Source organism: Phyllostomus hastatus, unplaced genomic scaffold, assembly GCF_019186645.2.
Source record: "Phyllostomus hastatus isolate PE091 unplaced genomic scaffold, TTU_PhHast_1.1 phas_contig_283, whole genome shotgun sequence".
Taxonomy (NCBI): domain Eukaryota; kingdom Metazoa; phylum Chordata; class Mammalia; order Chiroptera; family Phyllostomidae; genus Phyllostomus; species Phyllostomus hastatus.
The window spans coordinates 14685456-14706154 of NW_025333833.1; the positions used below are offsets into that span (position 1 = coordinate 14685456).

Consider the following 20699-nt stretch of genomic DNA (forward strand, 5'->3'; position numbering starts at 1 on the left):
CCCCACCCGCTTTGAAAAATCCCTGACTGGCGTTAAGAGAGAAAGAGTTCAAACTTGGTGGCCTCATGACTGAGTCTCATACTTTAAAAATAAATACATGGAGAAACAGCAGAGTTTGGTGGCTAGGAATGTGAGCTGGGATCAGACTTCCTGAGTTTGAAAACTGGCTCTGCTTCTTATTAGCTATGTGATCTCGGAAGGTGACTGACTGACTCCCTGGTGCTTCTGTTTTCTTACCTGTAAACGGAGATGGTTAGAGTTGCAACGCCCAGGAGTTGTCGGGGGATTAAACGAGGTAGTGTTTACACAAAGTCATTGTCCATATTTCAGTGTGGTGGTCTCCTCTGCAGGACACCACGCATGCTGCCTGGACCCCGCCTCCGCAGTGCGGGGACTGGGCTCTTCCTCTAAGTCTGCTTGTTCCATTTTTAGATGGCTTTCATTATTGCACACTGTGACGGCACATTGAAGCAAGTCTTTCAGTTGCTTGAATGGTTACCATTCCTTTGAGATTGGGCTGTCCGATGTGATAGCCCCTGGCCCCATGTGGCTACTGAGCACTTGAAATGTGCTAGTTTGATCTGGGATGGGCAGTCAGTGTAAAAAATACAGAGCAGATTTTGAAGACCTGGTGTGGAAAAAGACTTAAAATGCTTCACTAATCATTTTTATGTTACTTACATGTCGAAAGCATCATATTTCAAATGTATCATTTTAAATAGCATTTATCAACATTAACTTCTTAAATATGTGGCTTTCTTTACATTTCTACTAAACATTGCTATTCTTAGGCAGGGGAGCCATGCTAATCGTAATAAATAATATAAAGGATTTTAACAACATGTAAAAATATGCTAGAATTACTTCCTTTAAGGATAATCTTGACTCTCCTTTTAATTAAAAAATAATAAATGGGGAAGGGATAAATAATGTAACAAAGGTACCTGAGATACTCTTCACAGCTAAAGTCTATTCAAGATAGAGAACTTCTGTCAGAAAGTCCAGCATTCTTGGCACTATGATTTCAGTAACTCCTGAGCCTCTCCAAGACTAGACTAAGAACCCTGGTTTTTAAAGGAACCTAAAGAAAAGAAATCCATAATCATTCCATAGGGTGGGTGATTATCCTCCAACTTATCCCCTTTTTCTTTTGCAGATTTATATTTTTGTCTTTCCTAAAAGTTGATTCATCCAGAGCTATCAGCCATGGTAGAGATGCCATGTTTTGCTATTTTCACAATGGCTAGGGTTTTAAAGATATGGAATCTTAACACATATTTCCTATCATCAAGGAACAGCTAATTTAGGTCAAGGATATTTCTGTGGCTTGCTTTCATTTTGGGAGTTGGTCACTGAAGTGTGATGATGAGGATATTTGATTAGACAGAACACCGAACTTCCTGACCCTGTCAGATAGTGGTGGCGTTTGCTGTATTTTATACTCTGCTTAACCACATCTGTGTGTGTCTGATTGTGCAGGGGGCTAACGTGGTCGACCTCGATTAAGAATCGACTGAAAAGTAGCCTGCCCGGGAGACTTGTGAATTTGTATTGCTTTTTGTCTCTATAATGATAATCACATGAAATCTTATTAGTGCCATGTCAATTCTGCAAGATAAATTGATGCCAGTGTTTGCTTTCTAGACATAGAAGTTGTAGGTGAAATTGTTTCCCCAGTCTTAACTTGTAAGTCTTTTTTTTTTGCTTATTCTGAGTGACTTTTCTTGGCTGTGAGGTTTGCTTCTTGGGTCTATGTTAGTCTGCAGTTTCTTTTCCTGTCCTTTTTTGAAGAGGTTGGCTAGGAAACGAAGATGGTGCGGTGGTTAATTACAGACGTGTCAGCTGTAGAAATCCCAGGCCTACCAGCGGAGAGGTGGATGGCGCACAAATTGTTTTTCTGCAGTTATCCAGCGAATGCACAGGGGCTTATTTTCCAAAGCCTTTGGAATGTGGTTGCATGACGAGCAGCTTCAGAGTCTGCCCATAGTCGTCTTCAGGACTATTTGCCATGCCTCAGTGCGAGCCTCAGTGCCTCCTGTGACCCCTGCGTGTGGAGGCACAGCGACTCTCAGTTTCTGACTTTACAACGGAAATACTGGGTACCCCGGGCCACCCATCACAACTCGATGCAGGGAATTTTGAACTTTTGCTTCTGGATGATTAACTCTTTAGAATGCTTGAGATAAGATCGTGGATTTAATCCATACTATGGTCATTGCCAAGTCTGCTGGTGTTAGAGCTGTGCCATTGGTCGCAAAACTGGAAAAAACCCCCCACAAGAAATCTTTTCCTGTTAATAATCAGTGTAGGGGGGGTACCGTGGTCTCAACAAATAAATGAACAAACAAATCAGACACACTCCAGATTGTTTATAAAGGCAGTCTGTTCGTGATACCAAAAGAGAGATCTTACTTTGACTCTGAAGTATTCACACACCACTCTGCCACTGCAGAAACTAGCCTGGTTTTGAGGGCATGAGCACACTGTGCTTCCTCTGTTAATATGCACAACTCCAAACCAAGCAGGGGAGGAAACTACTCATGAAGATGGCAGTTCAGCGTAGCTCCCCCGCGTTGTTTCCTGGTGCTGCATTTTTAGTGACTGATTCAGAGGTGCGGCTCCTCTCCCTGGGAGCTGGTTCTTTGGTCTTCTTTTCCCATCATTGCAGTGAACTCATTGCAGAATTCCCGGCACCAGAGCTATTTTCCAAAGAGAGCTAGAACAATAAAATGGGATTGCTGGCTGACCAGAGGTACTGTGGGATGGGAAGGATCTGGCTGAGGCGGGTGCCCCCTGCGGTTCACCAAACCGGGCTCACCCGCATTCACTCAGGCAGCACACCGGGATCCTTCTGGCCGCGGAGGAGGTGGTTTCTATTTGGAACCATCCACCACACTCTCCTCAACCATGTGGCGATGTTTCGCAGGGAGGCTCAGCTTCCAGAATCCAGCTGGAGTTTGAGTTGGCAGGTCCCTTGTGGACAGGCCTGGTGTGGTCCCAGCTGGGCCTGCTGGGATTAATGGTCTCTTGGCTGATGCACGGGAGGGAGGTTGGTACACACGTTTGTCTAAGTGAGCTGTTAGGTTCAGGTCCCGTTTCCTGGGTGGCACTGTGCACACGGGGCAGAATAAACGTGCGCTGCATTGTAAAGGTGACTAGAGCAGGCTGGGAACTTGGAGACCATTTTCCCCCTCTCTTGAACACCCGCAAGCGGGGACATGGCTGGAGTGAAGAATGAGGGAGGTGGAGTGACGATGGAGAAGGTTACTTTGGGCACAGTATCTCAGGACAGTGTGGGGATGGGGGTCTCATGAACGGACTGCACTTCCTGCCTGACAACGGAGTTCAGCACTTCTAAGACTCGGTTGTTCTGGCTGTCTGTGGGTAGAAACTCTGTCCTCCAGGTGACCTGCCTCCTCCAGTTCCACCCTGCACTGGAAACCCGTGTTTTGAGTAGTTCTGTAGTCCTTTGACTGGGCCAAGGCAGAACGAGTCGCCCTGAAATATCCTGTGTCCTATGGGAAAGGCTATGTGGCAACAACAACAAAAAAACTTATGCCATGAATTAGGTTTTTACTTCATTTTTCATTGGAAATAGTTTGCCTCGTTATTTAGCGCTCTCGACTATTAACGATGGCTCAAGTCTGTGACCTTGCTGGGATTTCTCTTGCACCTCATCAGCCCCCTTTTTAAGTGTACGCACCTGTGTGTGTGCACGCGTACGCTGTGGAATATTCTTTCTCAGGTTTTTCGGGGGGTGAAGGTCAGGTGTGACTTAATGGGTGGGTGGGTGGGTGGGAATGACAAAAGGAGATTTAAAATACTAGCTGTGAAGCCTAGGATCAGTAAGAAAAATTTTTTTTAAAATTTTCTTTTGAAAAATCAACTGTAGAATGTTTATGCAGTTCCTGTGGGCCCTTTATAATTTGAATGTTACTAATTTGAGTGAATGTTATAATTTGAATGAAGTATGGCCTATAAAATTATACCCCCAAATGTCAAGGCTACTTTTAGTGAAAGGTAATAAATCATGGTTGGCTTGTTAAGTAACTGTAACGTTTGCCCTCCCTTTCCCCACCCGTGCTTATAAAAGGGCTCTTTTCCAACTCAAATAATTATTACATAGCACATTCCTGTTTCCATATATTACCTCATTTATTATATGCAAACTCACTGCTAGCCATCCAAAATACCCTTCTACGGCGCTGTGCTCCTTAAAGGCACTCAGTGTAGTGCAGAACTGCCCTGGCCCCTTTCCAGATGTTTTATTAAGTACCCAGATGACCTCACTTTGAGATTTGTGTGAGCCTAAGTCATAGACCCCCTCGGACAGCCTCGGAGTGATGGCCCCTTTCCCACCAACACCTGTAATGAGGCCGTAAAGAAAGTCCTGGGGAGGCACCGCCTCTTGACTTTTTTTCCTCATGCTTTTTAGATTTTCATCCTTGATAAGCTTTCCAGCTTCGACTTTTGCTTGCCCTCTCTCAGCTAGTGCCAGATCATCTCTGTTTTCTAATCTGTGGTTCATGAGGATGCCAGTAGGGCTGATGAGAAAGATTCTTCAGGCTTCCCAGCTTTTATTTCTCGATGATGATGATGATCGTAGCAGTAGCTGCAGCAGCAACAGAAATGGTTACTTAACATGTGTCCTCCACGAGTACGGTTATTCGGCATCATCTTGTTTACACCCCTCGGAACCTGCACCCCCATTGTACAGATGAGACAGGTCTGAGACGTGGGGAGGCTCAGTAACTTGGCCGCAGGCACTGAGGTGGTGAGTGCAGGAGCTGGGAGACAAACTGACTTCAAAGCCAGTCTCCTGCGACTCACCCACGTTTCACTTCCTCGGCATCGTCAGTCGCATCAGCACAGCTCATGGACTCGCTGAGGCTGGGAAAGGAACAACAGGCTCAGAACTCACTCAGGCAAGTGTGTCTGAGTGGATGGAAATAGCGCCTTGGCTCTCTTGTATTTTTGTTGCTCGAGAAATGCATAGACTTCTGGTGTGAACTTGCCCTTTGGAACATCATGGAGGAAAGCAGGTCAAGTCGCTGCTCCCACCTGAAAGTGTCATTTGAAAATATCCCGCAGCGTATTTGGGTCTGATGGAGGCAATTTCACATCTGGTTTTCTCGTCAAGTCAGAGTGAAAACTTACAACAGGCCTTGGTAGCGTTGCGGCGTGGCGGGCCCTCGGCATCGTGAAGCGGGCAGCCAGCTGGAGGGAGCGCCTGCACAGGAATGCCTTTGGAAATGAAACGTGGTAATGAAAACATTCTTTTGAAGGCAGATTTCCAGGTGTGCTCTAAAGCATTCTAGGCTATAATTGAAATATAAAAGAATGCTTCAAAAGCAGTGATCTATTTTGTGGCGATTGTAGTGCTAATCCTGAAATCTGAGCATTAATTAATATGAAGACAGGACTGGGTGCCTAAAAGCACCTGTTTTCATCATTTAGCACGTTGTTCAGAACGAAACTGGGTGAGGCTTCAAGTCCAAAGGGGAAAAGCTCGCTTTCATCTATCAAATCCCACCATAATCGGCCCAGGACAAGCACCGGGGGCCCCCGTGGCAGCTGCGAAGACGGGACCCTTCCACTCTGAAAGCTTGATATGGGGGAGAGATTTGCTGCAGCTCGTGTGAAATGAAGTGGTCAAGGTGATGTTTTTTTAAGGACTCCATTAAAGCTCAAAAGGAGGGAATCAGTTTTCAGTGAAACTCTGGTACTGGATGAAAATACTCTACTCTGTGGAAGCTTTCGCTTGGCAGAAGGTTCTGTCTTCGTTGTGTGATCGGTTACTTCACAGCAGGTGCAGGAACGGCGGGTTTGCCTTTGCCAGCAGGCTCCGTGTGAGATCATGGGGCACTCAGAAGCCACTGGAAAGTCCGCCTGGAGATCTTAGGGGAAAAGTCAGCATGGTCTCCACCCCCTTTACCTAACCGGGGTACATTGGTACCCACCCCCCACACACACAGCCACTATGGGGGTGGGTGCTGCCTCTGGATGCTCCGTGTAGATCACACTGTTCTGTACATGTGGTTTCTTTTTAATGTCCTGAAGTTAGAAAGTAAAAGCCAAACCCTTGTGTCTGGGCTGGGGAGCCCAAGGTGGCGTGAGACGCAGGAGCCTAGCTTCCTGTGTGGTCTCGGGAAGGCCCTCGCGAGCAGGAACTGATGCTGTTTTCCCCTCTCATCTAGACGCACTACTTTGGCCTTTGGTTTCTCAGCAAGAGCCAGCAAGCACGATGGGTGGAGCTGGAGAAACCTCTGAAGAAACATCTGGACAAATTCGCTAATGAGCCTCTGCTTTTCTTCGGAGTCATGTTCTATGTGCCAAATGTGTCATGGCTGCAGCAAGAGGCCACAAGGTAGGAGCATTTTTTTCCGCATTCCGCACGAGGGTGTGGGTGAACTGCAAGGCGTCAGCTGGAGTGGAAGAGCTGGTTGATTTAGGTGTGTGTGTGTGTGTGTGTGTGTGTGTGTGTGTGTGTGTGTGTGGTGTGTATTGGGGAAGAGGATGCCGTAGATGGAGGTTCTTTACCAGCTGCTTTTCAGCTTTAGGATTTTTGATTGAAGCCGAATAGCTAAGCCCGGCAGTTCCGTACGTTGCTAGTGCGCCGGGGAGAATTTTGTGTCTAGCAGCGTGGGCATATTTGTTGGAGACTGTGGGTAAAATACGCTAGACTTGAATAAAAAATTGGCCCCCTATTTACTGATTAGGCTACTCTTTCCCTCAAAATGTCCCCAAACAAAACCTACCTTCAGTCTTTGGATTTGAGGATCGAGATGGTAACTGAGGATGGGCGTAGAGTTGAGGAAAACGTTGAGAAGGTGAGTTCTCATTGTCCGCGGATAAATGAGAGGGTGCGGGAAGCCAGCGGTGGAGGGGAGACCCACCCGTGCACTGGTCCCATCTTCCTGCTCATTGGCTGCTTCAGCCTGAAGAGCATCGCCTTCCACCTTTGAAATGGCATTTCCCTCTCATCTGTAAAGAGAGGGATTTGGATAACTTCCTCATGGTTTGATAGTCTGCGATTCTATGAAGGAAAGAACTGCATTTTTGTTGGTGTGTGTATGGTTCACTGGGTGGTAAGAGTTTTTCACTAAAATGTGCTGTGGAGTGGTGTGTCTCCTCATCAAATGGTCATTTTCAGTAATGAAGGGAATTGCAGAAACTCTCTGATGTTTACCTTTTTCTTGGGTCACACACGGCACTCAGAGTGCTTGGGGGCCATGCCTGTGGCCTGCTGTGGGGAAGGAAGGAAGGAACAGTGTTCGACTTGGTTATTGCACCTGTTGTTTCTTAGGTTTTGAGTTTCTGAAATGAGGTACGTGCAACTTTTTATATACATTTTGAGGTAATAGCTTCCATCTGTTTTAAAATAAGAAAGCATCACTTAAATAGGTGGCATTTATATCAACAGAGGCCATGGGCTAGCTCACAGTCCGACCCAGAACACCTGTGTTCAGTCTTTCATCTACTGGCAGTACTTGGTTATATACTGTCATCCACTGTTCAAGTTATTCCACTTATCTAAGGCTGTTCTGTACAAGAAATTATTTACACCTCAAAGTTGGACGATTTCTTCTGGCTTTTGAATCCTTGCTGAGTGCCTTACGCAGCTAGGAACACAGCGTTAGGTCAACAAGTACTTGCTGATCCGTGGCTCTTGGGCCATTAAATGCAAAGCAATGAGCAACAAGACTGCAACATGGACTATAAATTAATGCACGCTGAGGAAAAGTTGTCTGTGATAAAGAAAACGAAGTGTTGTTGTTACCTCAGACGGTATTATTCTGTGAGGTCCGTTGTGGTAGAAGAGCAGTTGAAATGGTGAAGCACTCAGGGAATGTGTTTCCTGAATTTAGAAGAACCAGGTTGTTCAGAAAAGCGAAGACTTGGGCAGGTGGAGTAGCTGCCTGAGGATGGTTGAAGGCTTGTGGGCAAGGGATCCTGCTGCTGCTCTGCAGCACAGAATTAGGGCTGATGGCGAGGGAAGTTCACGCAGTTGAGAGACTTTGGTTGCTTGGCTGAACATAAGACCACAGTCTCAACAATAATAATAAAATCCATCTAAAAGTGCAACCAGCAGACGTGTCAGAAGGCAAGAGCCACGGAGTCTGGAAGCGAGTGGCCTAGAGTGGATGGCGGTGTACTGGCCGCCATATTGGGTAAGATGTTGCAGGAGACCAGCTGCTTTAAACAGACCAGGACCTGCTATCTCCAGTTACCTGGGGTTTTATTATAAATATGGATTCTAGGGCTGTCCCAGAAGTCTGAATGGGAATATCTGAGGCTAGGGGTCAGGAAGATGTATTGTTTAAAATAAAGTATATTCTTCAGGTGGTTCCGATGTTCATCCATACTTGGGAATCAATAAATTTGTTAATCTCTAAAGCTCTGTGCAGTTTTAGATTTTCCAGGTAAGTAAAATTAGCCCTGCATTATTTGACTGTCAATGTATGCATCCATAAGCTGAAACAAAGCAAAAACTGTTTACACCTCAAAATTTGAGGGAAAGAGCAAACATTTTTGGTGGTGATGGTGGTTGAGGCTGGAGATTAGGTGCACTTTTTTTCCTTTAGAATTTCTTTCTTTTTTCTTACCCTTCCCTCACAGTTCCTTTAGAATTTCTTCTTGTTCAGTTAGTTTGGTTTGTTTAAGAAGAATTCTAATAAGGGGGGTGGGGGGCAGAGTATTTCCCGACACAGGATTCTGAAGCAAACTGTATTACTGTCGTTTGCTCAGAAAAACTAACAAAGTAAGTTAAAACTTTGGAGGGCATTTTTAGACTTAAACATTAAGACTAAACTATGTAGATTTCAGCTATGACCTTCTTTTTATGACAAGGGATATTTAAAGTTAGGAGCTGGGTTTGCAGGAGGAGTGTGGTGTGTGTGTGTGTGTGTGTGTGTGTGTGTGTGTGTGTGTGAGTGATTCAGCATTGCAGGAATTTTTATTGCCCTCAGGGGTCTTGAAACTGGATTGCACTCAGGAGGGGGTCGGAGCAAATCAAAGACTACACCTGGGGAAATGGAGAAATGAGAGAGAAAAGTATTATAGGTAAAGAAAGGCAAATTTGTAGAGAAAGAAAGGACGGAAGAAGGGAATAGCACGCACTCGGGAAGGCCGGAGGTCACCAGCAATGACTCAGGTGTGACACAGCGTGACCTGCTGTGGGCAGCAGGCACATAGACGGTGGAGTATGGAGCCTTGGTTGGGACAGAAGCACGTTTTTAAGTGCTGGAGGTTTCTGGGTTTGATGTTAGAGACGAATAGATGAGCTGAATTCAAGGTGAAGAGTACTGCTGAGTCTTAGGAGCCTTCTTGTGCGGGGTGGGGCAGGAATCTGAGCTGCCCTGGGAGGTTTTAGAAGCATCTGGGGTTCCATCTGAACGTTGAAACTGTCTTCCAGGCAGAGCAGCCAAGGAGAAGCCGAGGCTGCGGGGCGGGATTTCAGAGGGATGTTTCAGGGAAGGAGGAGGGTTGGTGACTAATTCTCCAGCCATCCGCTGTTACCCGGGTTACCGGCATCTCAGGTGGGAGATGGGCCTTGGCATCTGAGAACACCTGGGATCTGCCACGTCGGACACAAAACAGTTAGTCTTTGTGGTGCCCACGGAGGAAGATATTTGCATAGATTAGACACAGAAATCTGTCTTTCATTGTGGGCAGCCCGTTGGAGGAGGCAACCATTCAACCATCTGTGCTTAAAAAATAAGCCTTTGTCTGGAGCCAACCAGACTTGTTTTTATCCAACACATGTTTGCAATGGTTTGGCCGCTTCTATTGGATGGTAAAACAGGTTCTATAGCCTTCTTCGGGACCAGCCTCTTCTTCCTTCTGAGTACAGAGAGAGAGTTTAGAGCTAAGACTCTGGGTTTTTGTCCGTTTGTTTGTTTGATGTGTGTGTGAACCCATATATATTAAGGCACATGGGGGTGAAAGGAAGATTAAGAGGCATGTGTTGTCATTTCTTGTCCCCAGGCAGTCCCGCCCTTGAAAATGTGCAGATTAGTAAGCCATACAGAACAGCACCACGAAAATGTGTGAGTGTTGTTGCTTGCAAACTATCTAGGAAGGCGAGACACTTTGTTAAAATGATTAAGACCAGATTTTTTTTAATTAGAAAATTGAGAAGCTCTGTGTTTTTGACAGTAATCTTGACATACTGTGTCTCCTCTCATCTCCTGGGTATGACTTTTGAAGAACAAATCTCTTCATTAAGTGATGGAAGTCGGCCAAGATACCATGATTGAGCTGGAGGAGCAATGGACAAATCAGGCCCTCGTTTTAGGTGGTAACTGAAGGACAGGAAAAAAGATACCAAAAGGAGAATACACACAGGAGTGCACAGAAAAGGAAAAAAGTCTCTTGACATTCTTGGAGAAGCGTGAAGCAGCTGGTGCAGAGGGCATGGTAGTGGACGGAGGGAGGATGAGTTGTGACCCCTTAGGAATGAAAAAGGTTCTTAAGTTTGTCAACCCCACTCCAGGCTGCTGAGAACATGTTACCTTGGGGCTTTGCAGATGTTCATTTTCCCGAAACCTCTGCTTAAAACGACACCGGAGATGGAACCGCCGTATGTCCCCCCCGCCCCCCGCCCACATTTTGCTTTGCTTCTCACAGTCCTTGTTGCCAGCTCTTCTGTTCAGTGAAGGGACTCCTGCTCCAGCAGTTCATCTTCCCCTGACTCAAAGGAAAGATTTTTGTAATGTGTTCTAATCATTTGCATAGCAACAGGCTCATTATAAACACATGGTTTTCGGGTTTTTCTGGACACAGAAAGAGAAATGATGGCTTGTGAGAGGTGGAGAAATTCTTAGTCAAACAGAAGGATCCTTAATAATAGCAAGGGGAAAGCCGGAGGACTCCTGGCCAAGCTGACTGCTTTTGGTTTAGCTCTGGGGGGTTTCCAAGTCTTTCTCCAGCGAGGAAGTCCCTCTTGAGTTTGTCTCTCTCCCCCCGCCCCCCAATACCAAAGAGAGAACTTTTTCAATGCAAAAATCGTTTTTGAAGACGGAATTTAGGCTTCAAAAGTTTACACTGTGACTGCATGCATGGTTTGAAAAATATTTAATTATGGGACATTTTTCCTTAACCAAAACGTGTTTGTCTTTGCATTACTCACTGTGGAATGGTATGTTTGCCTAGTGCAAAGGAGCTTTTAATTGTCCTAATGAGGTCAAATAACCTTGCCTTCTTTTCCAGGACGGGTTTGTGGCCTGTTGTTTAGGTGGGTGGTGCGCTCCGTATTGAAGCAAAGCAGGGGACCATTGCTGTACCCGGCAGTCTCCCTGCCCCCCAAGGACAGCCTCAGCACACTGTTGTACATCTGGCCAAAACTCCAGGTCCGTGGGACCTGGCCCAGGCTCCCTCCGCCTCGTGGGTGCTGTCTCCGAGTTTTCTGTCGATCCCCGCATGTCTCTAAAGTGAGGCTCTCTGCTCCTCTGCTAGGTGAAACTGTCCAGCGCTTATCCCCAGAGAGGTTTCAAACATACTTCATCTCTGTATGGGATTGCGTGGGGGCATTCCTCAGGGTTCAATGGTGTTCCTGTCTGGGAGGAACTCATGGGGAAGGCGTCATTCCACACTGGACACTGCGCCGTGTAGGAACCGTCAAGAGGGTACATGCATCGTTTGGAGGTGGTGAGTGACAAAGAGGTTCGGTTCTGACATTCTGACTATGATAGGAGCCCCTTTTCTCCCAGTGACCTTTCTGGGTCAATGGCCCATTGATGGAAAAGCCAGATTATGGGAAGCCTTCCGTTCCCCATCAAGGCCAAGAGGGTGTTTTGATTTATTTTGTTTTTAAACCAGGTTTCAGGACAAAGTTTTAATGACCTTACAAAAGCCTTCTTCACCTTTCCTTTCTTCTAAATGCCGACGATGTCCGCAGTGACACTCTTGAATGCCATTGGAAAGAAGTCGGTGTCCAACCGGTGTTTAAAGTGTCTCTTTTAAAAGCTCTAATTATGGTGATGTTTCCATTTCCTTTTATAACACCATTTATTTTGTTCCTCTGGTCCTTTGAGTTCTTTTATTGTTTTGAGATGCCGTTTTCATGGCTATCTCAAGTGTACCCATGGGCTGGGAAACGGGGACACTGTTCCAGTGCCCAAAGCTGCTAGAATGTGCTGAGGACGGCAGATCCTCCGCCCCTCCCCCCGCCAGGCCAGCTCCCGCTGGTGGATGGGAACTTGTTCTCTCTCCGTTGGTGACGGAGAATGCCGTTGCTCCTGCCAGATATTTTAGATATTTTAAGACGCTGTTGATGCTGGGATTTCATCTCAAACATTATTCCGTGGGGTTAATGCAACACAGAGTGAGATTGACAGAGGAGGATGGCCAGCTCTCACCAGCGGGGCGACCTCGAAGGCCAGAAGCACCCCGCTTTCCCAAAGCGGGAAGAGTTGGGGAAAACCTTAGCTGCCATTCGCGCAGTTTCCTGTTTCAACTTTTATTACGGCCTTCAGGCATTTTGTGAGTCCGAAGGAGGGTGAGAATGAGCAGATCTCAGCACCTTTCCTGCTGCCTCGAAGAGCTGGTTCTCTAGGCAGCTATTATTTCACTCCCGTGTGTTTGGTTGGTTGGAGGTTTATTTGAGTGGGTCCTTAAAGCTGACCGAAACCCTGGGAGCCTGGCCAGTGTCTTCCGGGACCAGGCCAGCCTGCTGGGCCGACGACCTGTGTGGTTAGTTGCCCTGCACTTGGCTTCGTGCTCTGCTCTTGCCCTCTTGAAATTCTTAGTTTTTGAACAACAGGCCCTCCATTTTCATTTTTCACTGGATTCTGCAAGTGATGGAGCCAGCCCTGCCCAGGACGGCCGCCTCCGCCCACCTCCGTCCACCTCCGTCCACCTCTGTCCACCTCCGTCCATCCACCTCGGCTCCTTGTTGTTAACCTTGTGAGTTGCTCTCAGTTGGGTGGATCGGAGTCGCCTGGGATGGGCGTGATCAAGGAGCAAAAGTAAATACAAAAAGCCCGCAGGGGAACAAAAATAAAATCTTCACTTATCTATGCAAATATGAAATTGGGTGCGTGGCCCCGATCACCATTTCTGCTCCTGGACCTGCCCCACTGGAAAATCCTACTGAGTCTGGGGAGCTGTTACAAAATCGATTTAATTTGCTTAAAGGAAACTGATTGATTATTTGCTCAGTCCTCAACCAGGATTTCCTCCTGTGGTACTGTGGAGCAGAGCACTCCGCAATGTTTATATTTGTCTTAATTAAATCAAGAGTACACCCTGGTGTCTGCTCCATCGTGCGAGGCTTCCAAATGCATGGCGCTGCTTCTGGTCTTCCCGTCCTCCCCACCCGCCAGGAAGAAGAGAGAGTTTGCAAGCCATGCCGGGATGTAGTTAGTTAGCTGTGCAGGCAGCCCTTCGCACTGGAACAATGAGGCATAGACCAAAAAGATTGAAGTTAACTTTTAAACACAACCTGGGTGTTTCTTTGGTATTCTTTCCCTTTAGGGGAGAGAAAACAACTAGTGAGATAAGTCAGAATTCTTTAGTAATGTCACTTGACATTATTATTCATGTAGGTGCCCTGAAATGAGAAAAATCAGGATTTCAAAAGGAAATACGTCTGAGACAGCCTTTATGTTTCAAAGGGAGCTTTCCTGGAATGTTAGGGTTCTTTAGTGTATCTGACTTTTGATTTTCTCCCTTTATAAAGCAAGATATCCTTCTGTATGTTTTAATTAGTAAGGCAACAATTAGTTAAAAAAATACGTGAAGTAGTACTTCCAAAAAAAAACCCCTTTGCTTTACCTGTTAAAATTATCTCATTTTTAATCATATGATTAACATGTGTTCACTAGTATTTGATGATCTGTGCTGAACTTCTCAAAGGCAAATAAAAATCATGTGCTTCTGGTGAGCCACTCTGGAAATAACTTAATTTCTGAAGCCAAGATATTAATTGTATCGTTGTGTAGTCCTTGATTTTCAAAGATACATTCATTCATTTGTTCATTCGCTCATTCACTGATTCCGAATTGGTTCAGTATTTGACCCGTGACATGAGAAGGGTTTGTAGCAGAGCCCAGACTAAAATTTTAGACTGTGCTATTTATTCAAAAGCTGAGCAGAGCATGAGGATCCCACACAGCAGTGTTTACCTTCGGTGGAGGGGTGGGGAGAGGGAAAAACCAACAGAAGCTGTGGGAAGAGGTGTTCTGTCGTGTCGAAGCATGCCGGCTGTGCTCTCTGCGTGTTTTTAAGACATCCACTTCCTTATAAGGCATTCTTAGGCTTTGTAGGGGCATCGTTATAACGGGTGGCATTGGGAATGGTGTATTAATTTCAATAATGGATTAACAACAACAACAACAAAAAGGCCCTTGTGGGGAGAAGGAGGCATGGGGAGTAGATGTTCTGGAATTCTTTGCTCCAGGTTATTCCTGGAATCTCAGTGCCGGGACCTGAGTTGGGCGCCGCGGGTGGGCACGGAGCAGGGCAGGGACAAGGGTGCTATGTAGTCACACATTCAAGTGGCCCACAGTGCCTGGGCTGCAGCAGAATCCTTTTTTTGTGTGTGTGCTTTATGGCGGGGCTGTTGCCTGACCCAGTACAAGACCGAAACCTCCCACCCAGGGGTGGTGTGACTCTCCCAGGCTCTGTGGAAGAACAGAGCTCACGCTGCATCCCTGACACGAGTGACACTGACAGTGGGAGCGGCCCTCATCTGTGTGGGGGCGGCTGCACTAAGTCTCTGCAGTGATTTTCAGCCCTCGCCGGGACCCCAGGAAGTGGGCATTCTCTTTCATCTCTTCAGAAAGGACTGTCTTTTCTAATAAAAGTTCTATTACTCGCAAGCGGAGGTTTCATCCGTTCAATAAACCAAATCTTGTATTTTACTTTGTCAGAGAAGCATTGACTACGTCCTTCCTGCCCCTCCCCACAACTTTCCCAGAGCAGCAAGGAGTCTGGTTTCTGGTGAAGTGCCAGCAGAGACATTCGGGGCACTCGAGGACCTGTGAAGTCACAGACTATGAACTGGTCCCACAGGGGTCGATTCTGGCCTCTGGGTAGGTGCTGTTTCTCCTGGACCGTTTTTTAAAGAATTGCATTTGGGTGCTTCCTAGGTAGGCACACGCCGTCTCGTTTGGCCCAGTTCCCCGACCGCCCACAGGGTTACTGTCAGCAGCATTTACGGCCTCACGTGACGGCCTGTCCCTGCCGGCCTTTGGGGCGTGACCGCTGACCCTTGCTCTTCCGGACACCTTGACGTGCTTCTCAGCCCTGGCTCACCCCCTGCGTCACTGGCCCCGTTAGATCTGTGCCACTCGGCGTGCAGCTGTCGTCACACTCAGCCACCCCCACGCCGCTGCAGACGGTTTGGCTGGACCTGTCGTTTCCCTTAACCCCTCGTGTGAAATCTTTGTCTCTGTGGCAGTCACTCCCCAGTGCCCAGTACCATGTGCCTCTGCTTTACTGGAGATGTGGCCTAAGTTTCTCAGATGTCCTCTCTATTTCTTTCAATATCTGCATCATCCCTGATCGCCCCTAAAAAGTGCCATCCACCGGAAAGGCACCGAAAATCCTATAGGCCAAAATAATAGTAGTAGTAGCAGTAATAATAATAATAATAATATAAAAAAATCACCCAAGTATTAAAAAAAGACAGCCTATTGGAGAAAGTACAGCTTGCCTTCTATCAAGACAGAGTAAGCTTGACCAGAATTATAGCCGTTTCCGTCTAGACATGGAACGCCACAGATGGCGGAGGCCAGTTGCTTTACTGTACAGATGCAGAAGCTGAGCACCAGGGCGATAAAGGGACTTTGCCCAGAGTCACACAGCTGCTCAGTGCCAGAAGCCTGGCTCTTAAGGCAGTACTGGAACAGTTTTAAGTGAACCGAGCCTGCAAGCCCGTGGATGCGACCCAGTGGAACTTCCAAAAAGGCTTTGCCCATCCTCCCCTCCAGTCCCCGGCTACTCTGAAGGAGATTGGCTGCAGAGTTGGAAGGGATGAGTTTTTTGTCAAAGGGAAGGAAGCGGTTTAGACGGAAGAAACAAAGGGTAGGGGAAACAGGCGCTTCTTTGAATGGGGTCCTTTAAATAGTGAGCATTATGTGGAGATTGGGACTCAGACGGGTGTTATTTAACATTTTTATCAGCGATCTGCAGCCGTGGGTGCACGGTGACAGTGCCAAGCTTTCAGGTGACACTGAGCGCTTTAGAAGATGGGACGTGGAGAGACTGGAAACACGCAGAAAGGTGTCGGCCAGTGTCGAGTTACCGGGTGGGACTGTGGAGTCACAGTGCTGCCTTCGGTGGAGTCCGTGCATGTAGAGGTGGAGTCGTCACAAAGGGGACGTGTGGCACCACGTTCCGGCCGAACTCTCTTCCAAGGTCAGCCTGTCAATCTTGCACTTGCCACTGGGGAGAGTGAGTGGAGGTTTCACCGGCATGAAAATGCGTGTCTGTTTTTCAGAGCAAAGCCCAGCAAATTTCATCTAAGTTCAGCTGAAATGCAGGTCAGACACACGGTGCCTGAATAGAAAAGCAGGGAGAGGATGCAGTGTCAGGAGCAAGCATTTCTGACCAGGATGTATGTTCTGGCTAGGATGAGAAGGTGGAAGACGTTTGTGATGGGAACTGAAGAGAGGGTCCCATAAATTGAAGGGAAACTTGAAAAGGTCAGAAATGCAGACCCTTGGGATCATTGAGCAACTGTGAAAAGACAGGTACCGATGGAAAACTTGGAGCGCAAGTTACGTCTGCCAGACTGTGCTATTTTGAATGATTGACGGAACTGGTTTTCAGCCTAATCTTCAAGGGAAATGAATAGCTAGTGATAAAATGTCGCTCATAAACAGAACTCTGCTCCAGTAGGAGCACAGCCTCAAAGGCAGAAGGCCTGGCGGTTAGCATTTGTTTCTTGGTCAGGCTCTGCAGGCTCCCAGACCTCCATCGTCTGTGTTTATAGTCACCTGGGACAACGTGCTAGCATAGCTGTCGTCAGGGTTCAGAAAGCACCTATCCCAGTAGGTATTCCAATAACGTTTGCTTTGTTAAATACAAAAGATACACTAGAAGGTATTGGGGAAATCACTGCATTCCTGGGAAGCTGTGAAGGTAGGTGTGAGTCACCTGGTGGAAGAATCAGTCCTGGCCATCACTAACTGAAAATGTCCAGTGGAAGAGCATTCTGGGAGATAGTTCGGCCTAGCCAAGTGCAGGTATTACAGTGCCACCAAGGGGCTTAGTACACGTCTGGTGATTAGCAGAGCCCAGGTCACTATATATGAACCCTAGTTTAGTAGAAACTCTATTGAGTACAAATTTGGTGCTGACTCATCAGTTTCAGAAGTCACAGTTACCCTCAAAAGTCAGAGGATTTGATGTTGAAGAAGATTTCAGATTTGCCCTTTATTCTGTCAGTCACTTCCCAAAGATAGAGTTGCAAAAACTAATTGAAGCGCAAAAAATTTGGTTGCAAAAATTAATTTATTGTGATCATTCGTAAACACATATTCTCCAGTTCCATACAAAGGGCAGACCCAGTCCAGAGAGCCCTGGCTGGTCCCCCTCCCTGCACTGAGGTTACCGGTAGGTGAGTGTGAGGACACAGGGTAAGGCAGGCCTGGCCCCCAGCCGCCCAGAGGGTCAGAGCAGCTGGCTGGTCAGGGTCTGAGGGCGGGTTCGCTGCAGCAGCAGGGGCTCATGCTAATCTTGCAGTAATTGTGATTTGAAGAGGGTGTGGTCTGAGGAAGATTAAACAGATTCCAGTTAAAGATTATTTAAAGAGATGACGGACTCTCGGGAAGTGGTGATAATTATTAAAAAACAACTACTAGGAAATTAGGGGCTCATTGATTCTTGGGGTGCGGTCCTTAATCTGCATGTGTCAGAATTGCCTGTGGTCCTTTTGAAAAAATGCAGTTTCTTGCCCTCCTGACTTTGCCGATCAAATCTGTTTTTAATCAGTGCCACAGGTGCTTCTTACTCTTAAGTTTGGTTAACTGGAGGGCAGCTATTTCCTGCTACAGCGGGCATTTGATGTTAGTAAACCGATGTTACAGGTTCTCTGGTGGACTTTAAGGAACTGGGAAGGAATTAAACAGTTGCAGAGTAACTAGAATATGGGTGGGCATCTTAGTGGGGGTTCTGGAAGGAACGAAGTGGAGAACCCGAGGTTCTGCAGGGGTTTTGGTTGGGTTGTATTTCCTCAATTTCAGATCACATTAATTAATTATTTAATTGTCTAATTAATTAATTATTTTTAAAAGTTTGTTTATTTTTGGAGAGAAGGGAAGGGAAGGAGAAAGAGAGGGAGAGAAACAGCAATGTGTGGTTGCCTCTGGTGCGTCTCCCTCCTACTGCGGAACTGGCCTGCAACCCAGGCGTGTGCCCTGGCTGAACTGACAACCCTTTGTTTCTCAGGCCAGCACTCAGCCCACTGAGCCACACCAGCCAGGGCAGAACACAATATTTAAACCTCTTAGTTAGAATTTATTAATGCATAAGAGATTATGCATAATGCAATATATGTCTACATATATATAAATTTAAGGTCTATGTTTAATGTGTAAGAATTTAGCGTTCTGTGGACCTTTAATAAAGAAGTAATAACGACGCACTGAATTATCCTGCTCTAGGACCCAGAAATCTTCACTGAGGCCTTTCCCCCAGGCCTCCAGGCTTTGAAACTGTAGATTTAATTTTAAAACATGAGAATTTTTCAAAACTGAGAATTTCACATATGGATTTCAGTGACTCTCTTTCCATTCTCTGATTGGTCCATTTCTCCTGCATTTAGATAAATGTAAGATGAAACAATAGGTAAATTGAGAAATAATAATAAAATTTCAGCCAGATGAAATCACAGAGTTGTGAAAAGATTCAAGTTTCTTTTCATGGTCCCTTTTTTAAAAAAAATATATATTCTTTTGTAGACTGCTTCATAGAATCTTTGATTCCAACTACTAAACGGAAGCACAATATGTTTAAGAAAAATGTAAAGATAGACACATTTCTAGATAGCAGGTGTCTTAATTTTCGGGACAAACTTTTGTGACCACCCTTCCACTGTAAACTGAGAGGTCGTTGAGTTGCAGATGAGTGGACATACATACCCATGATTTAAATATTTTCCCGTACAAGTACCAGAGTGTGATCCTGAGATCTAACGTTCTGACAGTTTTTCACAAAAAATATTCCACTCTTATTTTTAAAAATATGGCTCAGAAATAGTTTATTCACAAGAAGTTGGAAAATGCCAGATATAGGGAAGCTGTGTTCTTGACACCTGATTGATTTTTGAAAGGGCGTCTCAAATTATCGAACCGTTACACCCTAAAACAGGTATTCTGCCTTTCTGAGTTAATAGGGTTACTTGCTGGTGTGTAACATCGTGTAAGTGTAACTACAACACAATTAGAACTCCATGTAGAGTTTGAAGCTCTATAGGAGAAGAATGTTGAATTTCAGAGTCTTATCCACAGCCCTGTGATACTTGCATTTTACCTGGAAACACATACACATACTTGCAACATTTGACCCCACTTTACCTTTGACTCAATATAGAAATAATTGGATTAGAGAGCATGAAAATAAACGAGAGAATCAATCTAGCTTTTGATGTTGGGGAATGACGTATATATGTGTATTTAATTGTCTGGAGTCCTGTTTGCTGATATTGTGAAGGAGGCTCATTGGAGCATTGTACAGATTCTCCTCTTAAGTTTTCATTTAAGAAACACACAATTTCTTAATGATAACAAGGACATTACAAGTCATTCACTCTGACTTCCCCTTAAAGAAACCAGCTTGATCAGACCCCAGTCAAAGCAGTCCATGCATCTTCCACTTGACACGTTCTAGCCACTGCTTCACTCTGCCCACCCTTCACTACTGCATAATATTCCAGTGTGTGAATGTCCTACGGTGTACACATTGCATTGTTGAAGGTCATTGGGATTGTTTCCATTTTGGAGCTATTGTGAACTGTGCTGCGCTTAACGTTTCTGCTGCACGCACTAGCAACATTCTAGTGTGTATCCTGTGGACACGCTTGCACATGGCTTTAATGAGTGTCCTCATTTCTGCTGAGTCTATTTTACCCAACAGTTCTCCAAAGTTTTTCTTACTCCCAGGAAAACAAAAAGCAAATTTAAAGGCTGAAAAATCTTTGAATACTTGATCTTGCTTTCCTTTGCTCCCTATATTGAATTCATGATTCATGGTGGAGGTCCTTAGAGACATCAGTAAACATAAAAGCAAGCACTCTGGCGCTTCCTCAGTTGGGAGTATTGATCTTTCTTAATAGTAACAATAGTGATGACTACTAACATTTATTGGGTACTTAGTTTGTGGGAGGGCATAATTCTAAGCTCTTTATAGGTATTATGTCATTTAGTCCTTATAGCAATTCTTAGAGTTAGTGCTATTATTTTCCTCATTTTACAGAATGGGACGCTAAGGTGCAGAGTGGTTGAGTAAGTTTCCCCAGACCACCATGTGAATAAGCGACCGAGCTGTGATTCAAACTTCCGCAGCACGGCTCCAGAGTCCACACATTGACCCCTGTGCGGCACCACTTTCCGTTTAAACCCCTCCGGCCTGCTCTGCCCCTGCTCTCTGATTCCTCACCTCTGGCCTCAACTGCAGCGGAGTGGTGGAGAGTGCGAGCTTGTGAGTCAGACAGACCTGGATTTGAGTTCTAGACCTACCACTTGCTTTCTGTC

General features: G+C 45.9%; 1 protein-coding gene across 4 annotated transcripts in view; it reads left to right on the forward strand.

The window, feature by feature from the left end:
• Positions 1-20699, forward strand: part of PTPN14 (protein tyrosine phosphatase non-receptor type 14) — a 154697-nt gene that overhangs the window by 66056 nt on the left and 67942 nt on the right. For all 4 annotated transcript variants that reach the window (XM_045838313.1, XM_045838311.1, XM_045838312.1 and 1 more), the window contains one exon: positions 6198-6367. In XM_045838313.1, coding sequence (XP_045694269.1) covers positions 6198-6367 — 170 coding nt within the window. The remainder of the gene's footprint in view (positions 1-6197; positions 6368-20699) is intronic.